The sequence below is a fragment of the Camelus ferus genome, chromosome 23 (genome assembly GCF_009834535.1).
Source record: "Camelus ferus isolate YT-003-E chromosome 23, BCGSAC_Cfer_1.0, whole genome shotgun sequence".
Classification (NCBI taxonomy): domain Eukaryota; kingdom Metazoa; phylum Chordata; class Mammalia; order Artiodactyla; family Camelidae; genus Camelus; species Camelus ferus.
Genome location: NC_045718.1, coordinates 23643810 through 23664407, shown reverse-complemented (window position 1 = coordinate 23664407; position 20598 = coordinate 23643810). Strand labels below are relative to the sequence as shown.

Below are 20598 nucleotides of genomic sequence, written 5' to 3'. Positions count from 1 at the left end.
GGCCAGCTGAAAACAAAACAGCCCCTTCCCAGACATGGTTGCTAATCTCAGTATGTTCAAATGTAGCATTAATACCCCGAGCCCCAGTGCCAGCCCTTCCCTGCATTCTTATGTTAACGTTATTTGAATAGGTAGTTTGAAGTTCAAATTTGCACCTGACTCACCATAGGCTTATTTTAAAAGTAAGTAGTTTGCATTAATTTGACGATATTGACATATCCCCGGGAGTCATTTGTGCCAGGTACTAAGTGTTGGGTGGATGTATATTAAACTCTGGATTTTGTATCGTTTCTTTCCTCGTGTACCAGAAGTTTGTATCTGCGGACTGTAGTGACAGTATAATTTCAGTTGGCAATACAGTTTTCTTTGTTGCGTGTATGAAATAAAACACACATCCCTGGCCACAAACCTCATTTTATAACCAAATGAGAAAGCTGGCACAAATGCTGTAGCTACCTCACTGAATTTCTGCTTCTTTTAAAAAGCGTTGAGGAACGCACAGATCATGTATGATAACAGAAGCTCGTCTCAGAATTCAGAACTAGATTACGTTTCATTCCCTAAGATGAAATCAGATAATGAATACCAGAGTATTTTTAAAAATGATAAAATACCGTACTAATGTTAGATATTTTTAATATCCTAATTGTTCTGATGTACTGAAGATTCTTGTCTGGTCTCATTGGACACAGCTCTTTCTCCTTACAGAATCAGCATCATAAACATTAGGGCATCTAAGGACAGTCCTAAGACTGCAGAAGGATCTCCTTTCCTTAAATTAAGCATTCAGCAGACAGCAGAGCTTAGTGCCAACATTTAAACTTTATGAAAAAAAATATACTTGGGAGAATTGTGAACTCATTGTATTTTTTTTTAATTTGCTTTCTTTTTTATTGAAGTATAGTCAGTTTACAATGTTGTGTCAATTTCTGGTGTGCAGCATAATGTTTCAGTCATACATACACATATATTCCTTTTCACATTCTTTTTCATTATGGTTACTACAATATAGCTCCCTGTGCTATACAGAAGCAGCTGCTTGTTTATCTATTTTATATATAGTAGTATCTGCTAATCTCCAACTCCCAATTTATGCTTTCCCACCCGCTTTATCCCTGGTAACCATAAGTTTGTTCTCTAAGTGAGTCTGTTTCTGTTTTGTAAATAAATGAACTCATTGTATTAAACCCATTTTATAAGCTCGTATTGCTTAATATTTTTTCAAGGACCCCAAGCTTTCATTTTTCATAATGTCTTTGTCTGTGAGTAAATGATTCTATTTCAGATAAACTCATAGCAAGATCTCAATCAAGTTCCTGATTTTTAAACTGCGGATTCGAGGCTGACCTTATCTCTCCAGACAGTGCTTCTCAAATTTAAGTGTCGATGTGAATCTCCGGGAAATTTTTTCCAAAAGGCACATTCTGATTCAGTAGGTCTGGGAAATAGATCCTGCGTTTCCAACATACAAGTGATACAGACATTGCCAAACCATGAATATTCTGGGAGATAAGGTCCTAGGCAATTTCTTCTATTTTTTGCTTGCTTATCGTGAATCTACAGAGCTTAAAAACTCAGGGGGAAAAAAAAAACTTTAAATATTCCACAATGGATTTCTAATGTTTTTTGGTTTCAGCTGATTTTACTTTTTTAAATGAAATAACTATGAAGGACCTTAATACTTTTTACTTTTTTAATTCCTATAAAGGATTAATTACATGACTCAATATAGTATCCCTGAGAAGAATGATAGAAATAAACACAAACGCCTTAAACCTATACCACAATTACACTATGAAATTCTGAAATTTGTTTATACTGTAATTATGATCATATTAGATTGAAAACAGCGAACTCTGAAAGGTCAGCACAGAGTGCATGCATAAGGCAAAATGATCAAATGTATGGAAAGTACTATATATGCACACAATATATAGTATACTTTCCCCTCATATACGTACTCTTTCTCTCATACACATAAAGATAGCCTCCACAAATATGTTAATATGGTTTAATGCTCCCTCAACTTACTGATTTGTGATTTTGTTATATTTAGGTCATATCTAAGCACCCAGGCAGGTACTCTGCTCTGAGGACTCTGCCCTTAATTACTACAGCACTGTGAAATACTGTTTTCCTCTCCTCTGCAGAGAGCTTTGGTTGAGATGGGGCACACCATTGGTGACTGTAAGGTGTGCTGACTGCATGGTTTGGGTGAATGCTTCTTAATTACTGAGAACATAGCTGTTCTCTACAAAGAAAATTTAAATTGTCATCCTTCACATATTGTCAGAGAATATAAGTACAAAACTGGGGTGATTCAGAGTGGAAGACTTTTTAAATGTTCTAGACTGCTTGACTTCTTGTGGGGATTCATGAAGAACTTTGGGTTTGTACTCCCTGGTGATCTTGGGGAAAGAAGAAACACACCACAACCTCACTTCTGCCTTCAGGGCAGATGTGGGGTCAAGGATGAATCAGTGGCAGTACTGACGTGGGACTTGTGACACGAGGGAAGCCGGGGGGGGGAGCATCCGTTAAGATGATTGGAACGAAACATGAAAGTTCCTTTACAAGTTGATTCTTACCACCTATTCCTGTGTAAACTAACCATCAAGTGCTAAAGGTTTACAAGTGTTCAGTTCTTTTTGAATCAGGCTCTGTTGCTTCTTATGCCTTTGCACTCCTATGGAGCAGTTACTCAGAGATCTCACACATCACCGTGCAGTGAAATGGGTATTCTCCACATCACTCAGCACCGCGAAATCTCACCTTACATGATTTTTCTAGATTGCATTAATTTTGATTCCAAGCTCCCCACCACACTCACTAGAACAGGTTGGGTGTGTGTGGGTGATCTCCCCCTCTCCGAGGTCCTACAGGTATTCCAGGTACTTAGAGTTGCCTGTAACTTAGGAGTAGGGTCTGCTCTGAGCCTTGGTGGTTGCCTTCATTGGCATCAAACCTTCTGCTAAATGTTGTTTTCATAGGTGCTGGCTTTCCACTTTTGGCAGGCACTGGAACACTTTTCAGAGTAGCCTTCCCAGTAATCACGTGCCACACCAGAGGGACCCCACCCCTGTGCACAGGTTCTTGGAGTCCAGATTTCATGGCCACCCTGTAGTCATCACACCATGCACAGTGCACAAGGAGCTTGACTTTCCAGCACTTGAGGAAACTTAAGAAAATCCAAACACATTTGAGTTTTAGGAGAGGTAGACCTCTTTCCTCCAATCTTGTGTCTCCAAAGCAGCAGTCTCTATCCCTTGATGTCTGGGACCACCCAGAGGATTAAGCCTCTTTAAGGGACATGATTCTCGACACAAAGTGTTAAAAGTTCCCTGGGAAAGGAGCTTAGAAATCATCCTTCCTATTGGTAAATGTTGGGGTAAGAGGCATGGTGCTGGATCTGTATGTAGTGAAACATCATTTATTTAATCATTTGAGAATTCTTGTCAGCAGCAAGAGCAAAGTAGAAATTACTATGAAAATACATTATCCTCTGTGACCACTGTTCCTGAATTCTGCAGTGATCAGAATCTCCAGGGAGGAAGCAGAATATATTTATTAAAAAGCATGGTTTCCAGAGAGAAAATATTACTTACTGGCCCTGTGTCCTTGTGCAAGTTTCCTTCCTTTGTCTACTTTTTCTGATCCTAGAGATGCTGGGAGAATTCAATGAGCTGACATTTGTGAAGCACGTACATTCACTGATGCCTAGTAAGTGCTCAATGAATATGATTACTATTGTTAAAATTATTCCAGATATCAACAGAAGACATTTATTTCTTAAATATAATCTTTATCTGAGCCAAAGAATTTTCTTTTTGAGTAGTTTGTGCACTGAGATAATTTTCAGTTTTTCATCTTGGAGCAAAAAAATTCCATTCTGATTTTCTGTGTTGAGCAAGTTATTAGATCCTTTTTTTTTTTTTTTCTTCCAGCTTGAGAGAAACAAATGGTGGAATAGTACTTCCATTGTCTTTTAGATATTCTGGGACACAGTCTTTGCTCCCCTGACAGCTTCCCAGACCTCTGTTTAAAACTTATCACATGTGCTTATAAGATTGGGACCTGTGTCTCACTCAATTTTTAGAAAATAGTTGCTTAGTAGATCAGTAGCATAGTAGTCTGGCCTAGTAGTAAGATCCCAGAGAATTTTGGGTGAATGAATAGAACACATGAATATGTGTAACTGTACCTTTCTTTTTGGGTGTTGCTGTCTTTTTTGCCTCACTAGGGAGAGAGTATTTAAAAAATAATTTTATTCTCCATTTTTTGTAGGTTATAAGTAAGTCTGTTATTTCTATCCATAACTATCTAGAATTTTCATGGGTTTCAAACTTTATAACATCTTTGGATTAATTTAAAACATAAATTCTTGAATTAATTATGGAGTTACGAATAGTATTTTTTATAACTGGCATTGCTGTTGGCTTATAACCGCGTGCTACCCTTAAGTATATCTTTTCCAAATCAAACATTTCCCTAGTGCCGGCCCTTAAGTTATGATTGGACATGAATTTTGGTTTACTAAATATTTTCGGAATGTTTTTGAGTATCCACCCATGATTCTAAAAATTCTGAAATGATTTCCCAGTGGGCTTTTTTATATAAAATAATTTCAAGATGAGTAAAATGTTCCAGAACACATGTCTCACTCTCATCTCTTATCTTATATTCTCTACGTGGTAGGGAAATAGAACGTGTTAGGAAGGCACCCCTGCTCCTCACTCATTTAGAATGTCATGCAGTTTCTTGTCACATGGTTTTATGAGTAAAGTTAGCCCTTTTCCTTCCTATTTAAATTTCAGTAGAATTTTTTGTTTGTTGATATGTATATATTTGTGGTATTTTAGGTCTGATGAATATAGTGAATGATACTGTCTTACATTTGGTTAACATTAATTGATGCTTGGGTCGATTTTCACCACATTTATTCAGTAAGATAAATGGAGCTATATTCCAGTGGCACATTTGGCAGCAATACTTTTGTGAGATAATGAAAGTTGGTTCCTGTCTAAGGGAAGAGAACATTACGGGTACCAACAGGGACACAATCCATGTGTTCTTTTTAGTTTTTCGAGACCTATTAGTGACGGAGCCTATTCAGTTAGTTCTGTACTATCTCTTATACTTCAGCTTCTTCATCTTAAAATACTGCTTATATTTTTCATACATATTATATATATGTTAACATGTGAGTGTTCTACCAAATGAAAGAAAAACCTTAATTTTAAAAACTTTTTTAAAGCTGAGTGATATGCCACCTTCTTTTCATATGTTACTTAATTTCTCTTTGCCAGAAATAATACACCACTTCTGTATTAACAGGTGGGATTAATATCTAATGGAATTAAATAAAAAAAAACAGGTTAAATGTTTCTGAAATTTCCAAAGAAAAGTATGCTCTTAAAGTTTGTATTTCAAAGAGAATAACTCTGCTGCTCTAAAAGTTTCAGCATTTATGTGAAAACATCTATCAGAGATGTTCCTTTTAGTATTTAATATTTTAAAATTTTTTCTTAAAAAATAAAATTACTGGACGTAAAGCTTGAAATGACTAGTTCAGCTTCGAGGTATAGTCAGAGGGGGTCTGTAAATTTTCCTGGCACTTTGGAAGCACTTTTCCATTCTCACTGCTCACTGATACTGATGTATCAGTGTATTTTTTATGAAATATTTTAGATAAGATTCTAGACAGAATTATTTTAAGTTTCTGTACAAGGATAATCCAGATCTCCAGATACAGAATGAAATAACGATTTTGAAACTTTAACTTGGAAAAGAAATGTTAAAGAAATATAACCAGAGGGGAGGGTATAGCTCAGTGGTAGAGCGTCTGCCTAACATGCACGGGCATCCCCAGTACCTCCATTAAAAAAATAAATAAATATAATCTAATTACCTCCCTCCTCAAACAAAAACAAAAACAAAAACAATTACCAAAAAATGACCATTGCAAAAAAAAAAAAAAGAAATTCTAGCATCTGCAAATTCAGTGACTTAAAAAAACAAAACAGAAAAAGAAATATAACCCAGTGCTTATCCTAGCAAAGTTCCCTTGTTAACATCATCACTAAATGCCGAGCATTTGCTCTGTACTTAGTACATATTCAGTGCCTTGAAGAAGGACAAAAGAAATGAACACGATACTGACGGTAGATAACTTTACTGAGTTCCTGTTTCATACCAGAGAGGAAGCAAGCTTTCCTGGTTAGGGTGGAACTGGCTTGCTTAGATTCGAATCTCCCTTCCACTATTTGTGAACTGTGTGAATTTGGGTAAGTTACTTAGCTTTCTTAGGTCTCCATTTCCTCCACTGTTACATGGGGCTAGTAATTACACATTTCTCCTGGATTTTTTAATGAGGATTAAATGAGATTATGTAGTGCTTAGAAAAGTGCTTGATGCATAATGTGCACAATATGTAAACAGAAATGCTAAGCAGAGTTCTTAAGACTTTATATTATACCTCATTTCCTCTCTTTCAGTAACACTATGAGATACGTGCTGTTTTTATTTTAATTTTAGAGTCAGAAATTTATTTAAGGACATTAAGTAAAGAGTCCGAAATCATGCCTCGGTTATGTTTTGGGGCTAGAGCGCAAGCCTATCTCATTCTGCTGCCTGTTTTGAGCAACTTACGGTCTAGCTGGGAAGATGAAATGGGTATAAATAACCGTCTGGAAAAATCAGCCCAAGAGAGTGTGTGCTCAGTAGTTGTGTGCTTAGATTATACAGTGTTACTGATTTTAAAAAAGTGTTGACAATAAACTCCTGAGAAGATGGGTTGAAAGGAGACTGAGATGTATTTTATAACTCAAGAAGAGTTTTAATGTATGGAATGCATGTGGGAATTTTCAGTTTGGGAAAAAAATATAAGATTTTTAAAAATGGGATTGACATAGCATGTCTAATATACATTATTTAGGGAATTTGGCTATTTTTTAGTGGTTTATCCTAGTGAATAACTCTCAGGTAACAAGGGTAATGCCTTGCTTTAGTACAGTGGTTCTAAACTGGGGGTCAGTTTTGGCCCCGAGGCACATTGAGAAATATCTGGAGACATTTTTGGTTGTCACAGTTGGGGGATCCTACTGGCATCTAGGGGACAGAGGTCAGGGACTGTGCCCCAGAGCAAAGGATTATCTAACCCCAAATGTCAATCATGTCAAGGTTGAGAACTCCTGTTTTAATGAAAAAGAATTATTCTTGCATAGAACAGAGTAGACTCCATATACATAGCTAAAACCATATAGCTAAAATTAGTAATGTAAATAAATTAATGTTTTATAATACTATATAAGAACTTCTGAAGAATTACTCTTTCTCTCCAAACTAAAGGGATTCTAAGAAACATCTCTAGATTATAAATCTTTAAAACGTTCCAAGCAGAAATATGGTAACAAAAACATTTTTGTTTCCTAACAAAAAAATATCTTAAGAGATTTAAGTAAAAGAGCAAGGCAGGCAACAACAAAACTTTGTTCTGTTTTAGATCTACGTTTAGCTTTCTTTGGGTTGTTTTCCATGTATCCTTCTCTGTTCTCTTGTGAATATCAGTGTTCTTTACAAAAGTCATTTTTACTATATGCGGATGGCAGGCCGCTTCATTAATGTAGTAAGTCCATTGTTATTACAAAATGTACCAAGTCAGTTGTGAGCAGACGTTACTGGGCTTTCTTCCTGATATCCACTCGGCTGATGGTACATTCTGACAGTTTCATGTCCATTTGCAAAAGGAAACGTGACGCTAAGAAAACACCCTGAGAGATCTGAGACTGTGAGAAAAAGGAAGATGAAAAATAGGAGGCGTTCAAACTGGGGACTCTGCCTGAGAAACGGTTCCCAAAATAGTGTTAGTAAAACTGCTTCATAACTTCACATGAGGAAAAGGCACTCTGAGTATTTGAGTTCCTAGACAATGCTGCCTTGGTTGTAAGGGTTTTGCTTTTCCCTCGCCAATATACACAGAATCACTGCCAAAGTTCTGTTTTACTAAACCACAGTGAATTCTACGCTAACTTTTTCAGCTTCTGCACTTCCAGAAATTTGCAGGGACTGCCCTTCAGCATCTAATGTCATAACAATTTCAGTTTTGAGCCCATTCTAGAGGGAGCAGGGGTTGCAACCTATAAACAAATCCCTTAGTATTTTACCTTATTCCTTAGAATGATTAAGGAAGGGAAGCTGAAATTTGAAGATTTGCTTATCTATTTATTTTTGCATTTAGTACTTAGAAATAAAGGTTAAATACAAATGCACTTGGGAAAAATAACTGACATTGATATATTAAATGACTGTCACTTATATTTGTATATTAAAATACAAATAAGTGGGGTGGAGCAATACACCAGGAAGATTGAGACATACCCCCCAAGAGTAAAAATAAGTTAGAGAGGGGAGACTGTTGTATCTACGATAAAACTCACCTCTTCTACAGTGTTGCTCAGGGCTAATCCATCAGCCATTACATCAGTAATATCATGTCCCTATAATGTTTCAGACTCTGTGCTAGACTCCTGGACACAGTAGTGAGCAGGAAGGCTGTGGTTCCTGCCATCATGAAGGCAGGCAAAAAGAGGCAAAAAGAGGTTAGAGTTATCAGTGTTGATAAATTTGAAAGAATAAGAAATTCAGCTTCAGAAAGACTAGGTTAAACTCCTCTGTCTCAATGACCTTGATCAACTTACTAAATGCCTCTGAGTCTCAGTGCCCTCACTTTCCATGGTGAGGAGAATAATACCTAAATCAGCAAGTTGAAGCTCTACATAGAATTTTTTTTATTTTAAGTATAATTCTAGGAGACATGATATGCATTAGCCAGTTTAACCTGATAGGAAAATAGAACAACTAGTTGACTTATGAACTAGATAAGGGAAGAGTAGTGAGAACATCTCATTCCACTCATCCTGTAAGTGTACAGTCTTTGGACCCTTATCTTGCGTAGCCTTAGGACAAGGACAACGACTTAAATAACGTTCAGTTATTAGTTAGTAACATTTAGTCATCAAATAAATGCCATGTGAGAACATAGTGATATGCACAAGTGAAAGAGAAGCAATGTTCTCTGAGACAGAACAGAGGCTTCTGCCATCAGTCTGTGTGAAGTGTTTGAAATGTGTGGATTCCAGAGATGCTCTGTGGAGCTAAATGTTGACTTGCAAGAGTGATGTTCCCATGCATGGTGGAGGAGGGTCACTGACTGGAAGGAAACTGGGGGTCCGGTAGTGGTGGTGGGGGTGGAGGAAGCTTGTAGGCCTCTCTCAGCTCCCTTCATAGGCAGTGAAGGTCAAAAGTGTGTTTCACAAGGATGACTGTGGCAGCATTATGGAGAGTGGCTTAATTGCAGAAAAATTATCAACTACAAGATTATGTGAATAGTCCAGGTAGCTTAGTTGACCTGGGGCAGTGATATTTTGAGAGGATCTGAGCAGCCAGATGTGAGAGGCATGTTAGAGGCGAAACAGATAATGTTGGAGACAAGCTGTAAGAAGAGAATGACTTTCAAATTTCTAGCTAGAAATGATGGTACCATGAAATAAAACAAGAAAGTTAGGAAAAAGAATAAGTTTTTACTTCAGTTTTTTGGTTCTGTTTTGCTTTTTCTTTCATCCTGCATTTAGGGAAAGAAATTCAAAATGTATTACTCAGTAGTAGATTATATATGGACACATAATCAAGAATCTTCTATTTGTTGTTTGTACCACCTCCTCCTTGTGGCCTTGAGGAAATGAAGGAATGCCTGATGGCTGCCATCGAAACCTGAAGGTGACTGGCTTCAAAGGATCTGAGAATAATTATACTGTAGGACTGATGCGTGCTGTGTGACTTGAAGGGTACACATTGAGGGTTCTTTTTTTTTTAATTGCAGTATAGTCAATTACAATATATCAGTTTCTGGTATACAGCATAATGTCCCAGATATATGTATATATATATGTTTGGTTTTTTTTAATGGAGGTACTGGGGACTTAACCCAGGACCTCATGCATGCTAGGCAGACATTCTACCACTTGAGCTATACCCTTCCCTTTGGGTTGGGTGTAAATACATAAGAACTCTCTGAGAGGAGGTGGAATCATTTGAAATTGAGAGATGAGTATATAGAAACTTTTTCTTCTAAGACATGAGGGAAGAATTAAGTATGAATAAAGTACCATTTTAAATTATAATTATAACTAAGTATTTTTGAAATATGAGGTACAGGGAGGGGAAATTGGAAGAGGGCGTTTGATCCTCTTCTTTTGCTTCCCCAGCACAATGTGAACCAGAGTCGCATCCTCAGACAAGGAGTAGTGAGTAGGGAAGGTGACTTGGGAAAAGCAGTGAATGTCTGAACAGTCGTGTGGAGGGTTGAAATTAAAAAGAATTGGGATTAGTAAGTGTTTGGTTAAATTAATAGCTACATAGTCACTCGACTATGCTGAAGTAGCTAATAGCAGAGCATTCATTTCTCTGAAGACCAACTTTGAAAACATAGATAAAATTAATTTTTTAAATTTGTCCAAAGGATTGAAAAGCTGCTGAGTCAACTGGAATTTGAGGGACCAGGATCTCAGAGAGAAGAGAAGTGGCTGAAGTAGACCCAGTTTTCAGCAAGCCACTTCCCCTCAGTCCAGTGTGGAATCTGGGCAGGTTTAGGGGTGATTGGCATGTGAGAAGGAGCCAAGCAGTGAAGAGGCGGGGACTCCACCAGAGCTTTGGCAATCTCAAAGGACTTGGGGACATAAGAACTGGATTTCAGAACCAAGTCAGTTGGAATCTGAGGGGCAAGATCCCTGAGAGAAGGGAAGCAGAGAGAAGCCTGAAAGTCAGTGCCTTTACCACGTTTCTGAGCCAAACTCGTGATCTGTGCAGGGCAACAGGCTACGAAGCAAATGTGGAACATGAGAAAAACAAATCAGTTACTGGCAGTCTCACAGCGCTAAGAGGAAAGTAAAATGGACATCAGAACGGCCAAATAAAAGGGGTCTAGAAAATGCCCCAGGCTCCCAGTGGAGAAGCTTCGGGTGGGAGGGAACAGAGGTAGACTGAGCCTTAGCAAAGATTTAAATCAGTTCAATTTTTGATTAAACCAAGCAGATCCATCCCATTTGCACTGCCTGCCCAAGAATAAGATGGGTAAGATGGGTCCTCCAAGGACGGAGATCTAGCTCCCCCACAATTTTTTGTAAAAAGGACTGACATCAGTCAAGAATTGCCAGGTGGACCAAAAACAAACAAACCAACCCCCCACAAAATCAAGAAAAATAAACAGTTCCAAAGTACTGGGTATGGACTTTAAAATAACTAAGATGAATACGTGCAAGAAAATAGATGGCAAGAGGAAGAATTTTACCAGGGAGCCAGATAGATAGAAAAGAAGAAAATGGAAAATTTAGAACTAAAATCTCTTGAGAGTTAAAAACTCAGTAGATGGTTTTTACTGTACTTTGGAGACAGTTGAAGAGAGTGAATTAGTGAACTGAATAGGTCAGTAGAAAATATCCTGACTGAAATACAGAGACCAAAAAGGAGATAAAATGCAGAATTAAAGCGTGAGGAATATCTGGGGCATGATTTAAAAAACAAAAACAAAAATCACTGCGTAAGAGAAAGAGAATGTCTGCGTTTTTAACTCCACGTGGTTCTGTGCAGATACTTTACTGGACTGCACTTTGGGAAACACTGCTTTAAGCTCACCAGCCGTGGGTCATAGTTATTCAGCATATGATATTATGACTGTGACTTTGGGGGGACTTTTCCTTTTGAGTTTTTTTGCTGTATATTATGTGAATTGTAACAGGCTATGAGTCATATTTATTTGAAGCAAAAGGGTTTAAGTTGCTACTGAGCAAAATGTATATGAGAAAGCAAATGGACCATATTTAAAATCAAACTTGGAGTTGAGAAGCTGCCACTAGCTCCTGGGATGAGTCATGTATTACTCAGACAGAGCCAAAATGACAGATGGACCGGTTATTTCTTTAGGCGGGCGCTCCTTAAACGACTGAAGTTTATGAGAAGTTTTATAATGCTGGAATTCTGAAGCTATTTCTGGTGCATGTAGTTTCATGTCATCTTTATGGGAGTAAAAAAGAGCTGTATCCCACACCTCCAACATTTTTGTTAGTCAAGATTTAGATAAAAGGATAAGATATGAGGAAGTCCTTGCCCACACATCACCTATTTCCTCTACCACCTGTTTGGCTGGAGCTAATCAAGGTGAAGCTGAATCAGTGACATGACACTGAGTCCCCCATAGGCATTAATTCACAAAGCTCCGCAATAAGTACACAGGTGAGGGAAAAAAAATTGCTTTTCCTATGTTTGAATTATTTTTTCTCTCCTTAATGCATTTCTAGGAACTTCTCTAAAGCACTGGACTAAGTTTTGCTGTCCAAATGGACTGCTTTTCCTTTTCAAAGCTTCCACGTGCTGCCACACCAAGGAAGATTATAGAGTACGTTAAAAAAAAAAAAAAAAGTGAGCTGAGATATGTGATTATCATAGTCCAATTTTAAACTAGCTTCTTAAAACTTCTTTTCATCGTGCGGTGTCTACCACTGCTACAGATGCTTCTTAACTTGCAGAGATGAGCACTGATGCAGATTGCAGTATCACAGTTTGCGGCTGTCAGTGGTTTTCCACTGTCTGGCACCCTTTGACATCTCCACTTTGAGCTCTCTTGCTAATGAAGCAAGAGGAGAAACTTGAAGAACCACCTATCTTGACCAACATTTTGAAGTCTTTATTTAAATGTAAAAAGAATAAAAATCGAAAATGACAGCTTTGAACTGGATTCCAATTTTAAGAAAAAGTCTGTTGGTGTTTTGACATGTAAACGTAGGGTTGAAATCTTGTATCGTGTTTTCTTTAACATTTGTCAGAGTTAGAATCTGGTAAAACATGACCCACTGAGAGTCCAAAATGGCTGAGAAGATGGTAATATCACTGGTTGACTTTCAACTTGCTGCATCCTGTGCTTATCTGGTTCCATCCAAGCAACTTCACTTTCTCTTCCTTGTTTGACCCCAGAAAATCTGTCCCTCCTCTTCTTCAAGGATTTAAATGAAGATCAAGCTTCAAAAGGCAATTTCTCCTCCTACGATTTGACTCTATGTATGTGTAATCATCTGGGTGACTGAGTTACTAGTCATGGGTGCAGTGTATCTGCTTGTCTTCTATTTACTCTTGCCTCTAAAATTAGGCTATTAGTATTTGACTCACTTCCATAATTCAGATCTGCACTTTCGTGCCTGGCTCCCTATCCAAGCCAAACTGCTTCGTGACAGGCAATTCCTGGCAGACAGCAGGCACCCAAATATTTGTTGAATAAATGAATGAGGTTTACCATCTGCATGTCTCCCTTCCCACACACTTGTTTTTTGGGTTGGCTTTTGCTTGGGTTTGTGTTTTTAATATTTTGGGGGAAGCGTAAAAAAGAGCATTAGTCCCATAAGACAGAACCAGCTCTATGGGATAAGGAAGGGCTCCATTTTTGTACATTTAATCTGAAGTGCCAAGTGAATATTCTCCTTAAAATCACACATTTACTTTTACTCAAAAGAGGAAAAGTCTTTTTCTTTATCATCTTCTACCATCTGCTATTCTTAACATGTAGTTTTATGTGTGGTTTGCAACACTGGCACCATGGCAGAAACGGAAAAGGAACAGTTACCTGTTATTCGAGGAACAAGTTGAATCCCCTTGTATCATGTCTTCTTCTCCTTTGGCCCGTTTCCTGTTGCCATCTTTTCTGACCAGTTTTCTGTTTTCCAAGTTGTCCTCTATGGTCCTGTTGAGAGATCTAAGCCTTGGGTTAGAAATTGGAATATATAAATGTATCAAACCAACACATTATACACCTTACACTTACACAGTATTATATGTCAATTATATTTCAGCATAAATATATGCATATGTACATACATGCATGCAATTGCAGTAACTAGCTATTTCCTTCTCTCTAAAATATTATAGATCAACTCTACTTCAATTAAAATAAATCCATAAATAAATAGTGAAAAAATATCAAGTGTGACCGACATCAGTGTAAGCTAGAGTTATTTTTTTTTTTTTTTTTCATTTTTACTGAAGTATAGTCCATTTACAATGTTGTGTCAGTTTCTGGTGTACAGCACAATGCCTCAGTCATACATGAACGTACGTAGGTTTGTTTTCATATTCTTTTTCACCATAGGTTACTACAAGATATTGAATATAGTTCCCTGCGCTATACAGTATGAACTTGTTGAGTTTTTTTTTTTTTTTTTTTTAATGCAGCTCCCTAGTCCCACTACAGGTCTACTGTGGGTCTTAGGGGATGAGGGTCAAGCATCTGTGTTTTTAATCCAAACTCTAGGCATTTATGTTACACTCTCACTTTGAGACTCAGCTGCCCTTGACCAAATGCAAAAAATAACTAGGAGACAATCCCAAATGCTTATACCTCATTTGTAGATCTCCCCACTTAAGAGTAAAAAAGCACACTTAAAAATATGATGACTGTGAAGAAGAGTTATGAGCAGAGTTTTAAAATTAAGTGAAGGGCATTGCTTATGTTATTTGATGATCGTAACTTTTTTTGAAAGAACAAAGTATATTTTTTCAAAGTTGTCTTTGAAAGTCAATCATTTAAGACCTATTATGTTTTCTTTTACATTTTCAATTTTTGTATCTTTTTGTGTTGACCTCTCTACCTGTCTCTCTTTCCACCCTTACCCTCCCTTCCACTCTTATCTCCCTTCCTCCTCAACTCCAAAATTCCAAGTCTAGGTCCTCTTTCCATCACAATCCATACCATATGAAGACACCGTTAACACTTAGGAGCATGATGCCATTAAGAGAATGATTGTTGCAGCCAGATCTTGCTCTGATACTTGCTAGCTATGTGATATTGGACACATTGCTTAGCATCTCTCAGTCCCTATTGCCTCAACACTGAAAACAAAGTATTTACCTTATAGTGCTGTTGTGAGATGTGAATGAGACTCATGCATGTGAAGTGCTCAACAGAGATTCTGTCAGTCATCACTTGATGGTTGTTTTTTTATGGTTATGAGTTATAATGGCCACATGGGAAAGGATGTGTTAAAAAGTCGAGTCCTTAAGTTAGGAGACCTTAAATATTGTGATAGTTGTTAGGTTCTGAAGATATAAAGATGAGTAAGACTTGGTTCCTGACCACAAGTGCTATAAGATGAAAGATTCAAAGGAACCATCAAAGAGAGAGTGATCAATATTTCCATACTTTTGGTCAGTAGCCTTGTTGTTAAGTATGTGTGTGTATATATAGTGGGAGGAAATTGAAGTCATTCCTTTTTTTTAAAGTAGTTCCTTTATTTGCAGTTGTTTCTTTCTGTTTCCAGTGGCACCCATATCATGCCGACTCAAGTGAGTCTTTATGTGTAACAGAAAAAGCTGTCACTTCCTTGAGACACCCATTTCCATCTGGTGGAATACTGCCATAATAAATACAGAAATATATGTTGACTACTTATGTAAATGCCTCCCCATGAGTTCTTCAGTGCACAACCTGTACAACCGTACAAGGCAGCCTTATAACTATGAACAATATTTATGTCACACTGACTTTATTTTGTTTGGCAAATAACATAGTAGGTTAATTTTTCTGATATAGACAATGGTGATGACCCTGAACTCATGATCTTTCACCATCATAGCCCTGTTATTATTGTCTGGTAGTTGGACTGAGATGTTGACTACAGTGAACATGCCCTTCTGAATAAATTACCTAATAAATGATTCCCTCTCACAGGACAGGAAGTGTGGGGACATAATATGTAAAAAGTATATAACCTATGATGTTCTTCTATTATATATTACTTTGTCTCAGACATTTTGAATATGTTAGTGCAGAGTCATTGAAAATAACCTGACAATGCATGTTAATAAAAACAGATGGGGAACTAATCACATTTTTGCCTCCTTCTCGCTTATGTTTACTGTCTATAGTTGACACTCCAGACCCCTATGTGGAACTTTTCATCTCTTCAACCCCTGATAGCAGGAAGAGGACAAGACATTTCAATAATGACATAAACCCTGTGTGGAATGAGACCTTTGAATTTATTTTGGATCCTAATCAGGAAAATGTTTTGGAGGTGAGTGAGTCATCTGGGGACTGTGAGATGGTCATCGTCATGTTGAGGTTGATGCTTGAGTTTGTCCCCTCACTGCCTTCATTCTCCTCAGTTAGGTGGAGTTGGATTCCAGCTGTGCAGTATGTGGTAGACTAGCTTCTAGCTGCTGCACCTCAAGTTATGTGAGTGTCCAAGGGGAAATGCAGGAGTTAGGTAGGGCTGGGAAGAATTTTTATCCTCCCATGTGCTTTGGAGTAAACGTATTGTCTGTTATAAAGAGGAGGATCCAAGTCCAACAGAATAAAAATCTTGTCAATTGATCAAGACTTTAAAATAAGTTAACTTTGTTAAAATAATTAGCTTTAAAATAAGTTAGAATGCATCTTTTCCAATATAACTGCATGGATCTTCTACATTAATTTCTTTCTCAAATTCAAAAATAGCATTTCTACTGAGAGGGGATAAAGTTCCGTTTTTCAAAACATGACAATGAATAGTCAATCAGGAAAGTGAAAAAGATTATTATTTTAGAAGCAAATATGGTATTCAGAAAGAAAAGACAGAGTATTATTTACCAGTTAAGGACTGAGGATCTCAAATGACTGTTAAAAAGATGAAAGTTCTCCAATGATATGTTAAGTGTGGTGGAGATTTTACATATAATTTCCAAAGATCCAAGGGAAATTTTATACCTGTGCTCTACCTTTAACTCTCTCTAGATCACGTTAATGGATGCCAATTATGTCATGGATGAAACGCTTGGGACAGCAACATTTCCCATATCATCTATGAAAGTAGGAGAGAAGAAAGAGGTTCCTTTTATTTTCAACCAAGTAAGCAACCCAACAGAATTTTTCATCCTTATGTCAGTTAAAACCTATTTCATCTGGAAAGTTGGGGAGTTTAATGTTTGGACTCTCTTTTCTTTTCTTTTTCTTCCTTCCTTCTTCTTTCTTCCTCTTTCTTTCTATCTCTAGGTTTGCTGCATTTCTGAAACTTTAATAATTTACTTAAGAATAATAAGACCTTAGAAAAATTATTTATACACAGCAAACATTGGATTCTGAATTTATAGGAATCTGATTTAGTAGTTTCCAGTGAGAAATATAAACAACTGGTAAACCAGGATTCGGAAAGCTAGTTAATCTATTAATTTCTTCTTATTGGGAGCAGCTGTGTGTTTTTGCTCCTTGGAATGACTTTTTAAATATTTCCCCTTGCCCAAATCTGCTTATCCTTTCTCTTGCCTCCTTTCCTGTTACCACCCCAAATGACCTCTTCCATCTTCTGAACCCCCATGATAATTATCTGTGGTATTCATTGGGACGAAATCATTTAAACTGTTCAAACTAAAATTCTATAGGTCAGGAAACTGGAATACTGGTTATGCATGCCTGATTACAGAGCTAAATAGTTTGTATTTATCGAATGAATGTATACCTGTTTGGAGAGCAACTTAAACCCAAAGGACTACCTGACCAGTTCATGCAGTCAGAAAGACCTAGCTGCCTTGAGGACACTCCAGTCACACAATCCCTACTGATCCCTTTAGCTACTCCAGGAAGTATGTCTTCTATATGTTTTCTATCCAGTGCCAAGAGATACACTCCCCACATTTCTGTTGACCTTTTTTTTTAAAGTTATTTCATTCATTCCCTTTTCGAACATTTATTGGAGTCTACCAGCCACTGTGCTGTATTCAAGGCTTGTAAGGAAAAATAAGATACAGGAAGCTCTTCCCTCAATTATCTTCATCTGGGGTGGCGGTGGGGTGGGATTTGGAAAAGGAAGTGTACATAGGGAGACACCTGTGATGAAAAGAACCCACCATACAGTAAGATAAGTATCAGTAATGTATGTACAGAGTGCAGTGGGAAGACAGAATAAAGAAAGATTGCATTGTGAGAGGAGACCAGGGATGACTTCATATCAGTAGGCGGTTTTGAGCAGGTTGAACAGTGAACATAGTGGTTAACACCTTGTCATTTGAAGCCAGTTGTTTGGTGTTTAAATCCCAGCTCTGTTTCTTACTGTCTGTTTCATCCTGAGGAAATCACTTAGCCTGTCTGGACCTCAATTTACTTGTCTGTAGAGTGAAGATAATATCCCATAGGAAAATCATTATACTTAAATGAGTTAATTATGCATATAAAATATGTATTATAATGTATACTATATATAAATATATTTAAAATATTTAGACATTATATATAAAATGATTATATATTAGTTTTTATATTTATTTAGTATATAACATTTCATATAAAATATATACTGATCATTGATTATAAGAATCTATATAAATATAATACTCACCTAGATGTATCCATATATACTTATAGTGCTTAGAATAGTGCCTGATACAGATTAATCACTTTAAAAATTGTTGTTTTTGTTGTTGCTGTTATTATACCATGAGAAAAGAGTAGAATTTCATTGTGCAGAAAAGCAGTTATGAGCATTCTAGGCAGAAGAAACCACAAAGGCATGGAATCTTGAAAGAAGAAAGCAAGTTGGGGGAAGGCAGTTACACAGCTTGGCAAGAACACGTTGGTAGGCAGTGGGGTAGGGAGTTAGAGGTGGTCAAAGGCTGACATGCGCAGACCTTACCTACAGAACACGTTGGTAGGCAGTGGGGTAGGGAGTTAGAGGTGGTCAAAGGCTGACATGCGCAGACCTTACCTACAGCACGTTGCTAGAATCGGTTCTCAATAAACCTTTGTTGGGGGCTTTGTAAGCATGGATTGACCTTTCCAAAGTATAATGGTTTTTTCCCCCCGTTCTTCAGCCTATGACACAAAGGCTGATTATAAGAGAAGATACTGTAGGAAAACAAGTATTTCCTCGCCTCCCGTCATTTCCTATGCTGAGGTGCTGTAACACCCAGGCTGTAAAAAAGCCTTTCTACATTCTTGAATTTTAAGTAGCTTACATAATTATTTTCTTTAGTGTGCTTGAGAAAACAGTTGGCCAAACAACTTTTCTTCCTTACTCTGTTCTCAAGAGCCCTTTGTAGTTTTTGTTTGTTTGTTTTCAATGATGATTTTTTGAATTGGTGACCTGGGATGGTAGTGGGAGAAAGGGAAATGGGTGATGGCTAGTTGGGGAGCCCTCTGAGGCCCCCCAGATCATGTGGTGAGAGGCAAGCCATCCAGCCTCTCCTCACCCCTGAATGCCCATGGTGCAGAGGAGAACAGTCTTTTTTCTACAGTGCTTACGGAGGCTGCAAGCGAAAACAAATTGTGAGGGAATTATGTAGAAGAGATTTTTAAACAATTCTTGAAGACTGTTAAAGCAGTCCGGTGTAATAAGACCGTTTGGATTTGGCAAAGGAAGGACTCATACTTCAAGCCGAGACATTACTAGCAAAATCCCCTTCAAATTTTTGTTATCTGAAAGTTAAGACTGGGTCAACATAGAGTGATTTCTGTGGCCAAGGAGCCAGCTGGAAAAATGGAGACCCTGCCTGATTCCCACTCAGGGTGGGAACTGGGAATTGAGAGACCTGGACTCTCATTTTGTCACTGTCATTAACCTCCCTCTAGAATGGCTGAGTTGTCATTCTCTCTCTGAGTTTTATTTGCTTCATTTCTAAAATGAAGGTTTCAATTAATTTATTTCTAAGATCCTTTCTAATTTATAAAATTCTGTGATCTAGGAAGAATTACCTTAGCTCTGCCTTCCAGCCGGCAGCGCATGCGCAGCCTCTGTTCCTGAGTGCTGTGCGCGTTTCCGTAGGTCGGCGCGGGGCGAAAGGACCGCCGGGAAGATGGCGGGGGTGGGCCTGGGTGGTATGGCGGCGTGGGAAACTTACAGCAGGTGGGGCTGGGCGGCCGTCTCCTTCGGTGTCCACCGTGGTCTCGGCTCGTTACTTGCACGGAAGCCCCAGCGGGCGTCATGGTGGCTCCCAGGTCAGTGTCCGAATGGCTGGAGGAGTACGTGTTCTTTCGAACATCCCTGGTCCGTCAGTTCCTGTCCCATTCACCTTTGGCGCCCCATTTGGAAATGCTGTTCTCGGGCTCTTGGTACCCCAGTTTTAGGCGCTTTCGACAGTTCTGTGAAGGCTGTGAGGAGAGCTCTGCCGGGCCCTGGGTGTCCTGGACAAGCGGGGCGGCTGATGGAGTTAACTCTCTGCGGTCTAAGGATCCTGCTCTCTCCCGGCCTCCCCTGCGTGAAGTGCTAACACAAGGAAAATTTACATGTGTATTTAATAGGTTTGACTGTTAGTTGCTTTTTTTCTCTCTGCAGGTTATAAGGGGCTTACAGATCGTGACTATTGCCCTCCCTTGAGGGATTTTACAGTATGAACATTTTCTTTGTAGAAGTGTAGATGCCATCATCAATCCTAATTTCTAGGGTTCCTCCCCTCCCCTCCCCTCCCCTCTCCTCTCCTCTCCTCCCCTCCCCTCCCCTCCCCTCCCCTCCCCTCCCCTTTCTTTTTCCGGTTATCCCAGTCCAGTAAAAAGCATAATCATTACTCTACAAAGGAAATTAGAATTTGGACCAA

The 20598-nt window shown here is 38.2% G+C and overlaps 1 protein-coding gene across 1 annotated transcript in view; it reads left to right on the top strand.

Moving 5' to 3' along the window:
- Nucleotides 1-20598, top strand: part of PLA2G4A (phospholipase A2 group IVA) — a 122588-nt gene that overhangs the window by 41352 nt on the left and 60638 nt on the right. Inside the window, exons 4-5 of the mRNA XM_006185533.3 lie at nt 15964-16112; nt 16811-16924. Of these exons, the coding sequence (XP_006185595.1) occupies nt 15964-16112; nt 16811-16924 (263 nt within the window). The remainder of the gene's footprint in view (nt 1-15963; nt 16113-16810; nt 16925-20598) is intronic.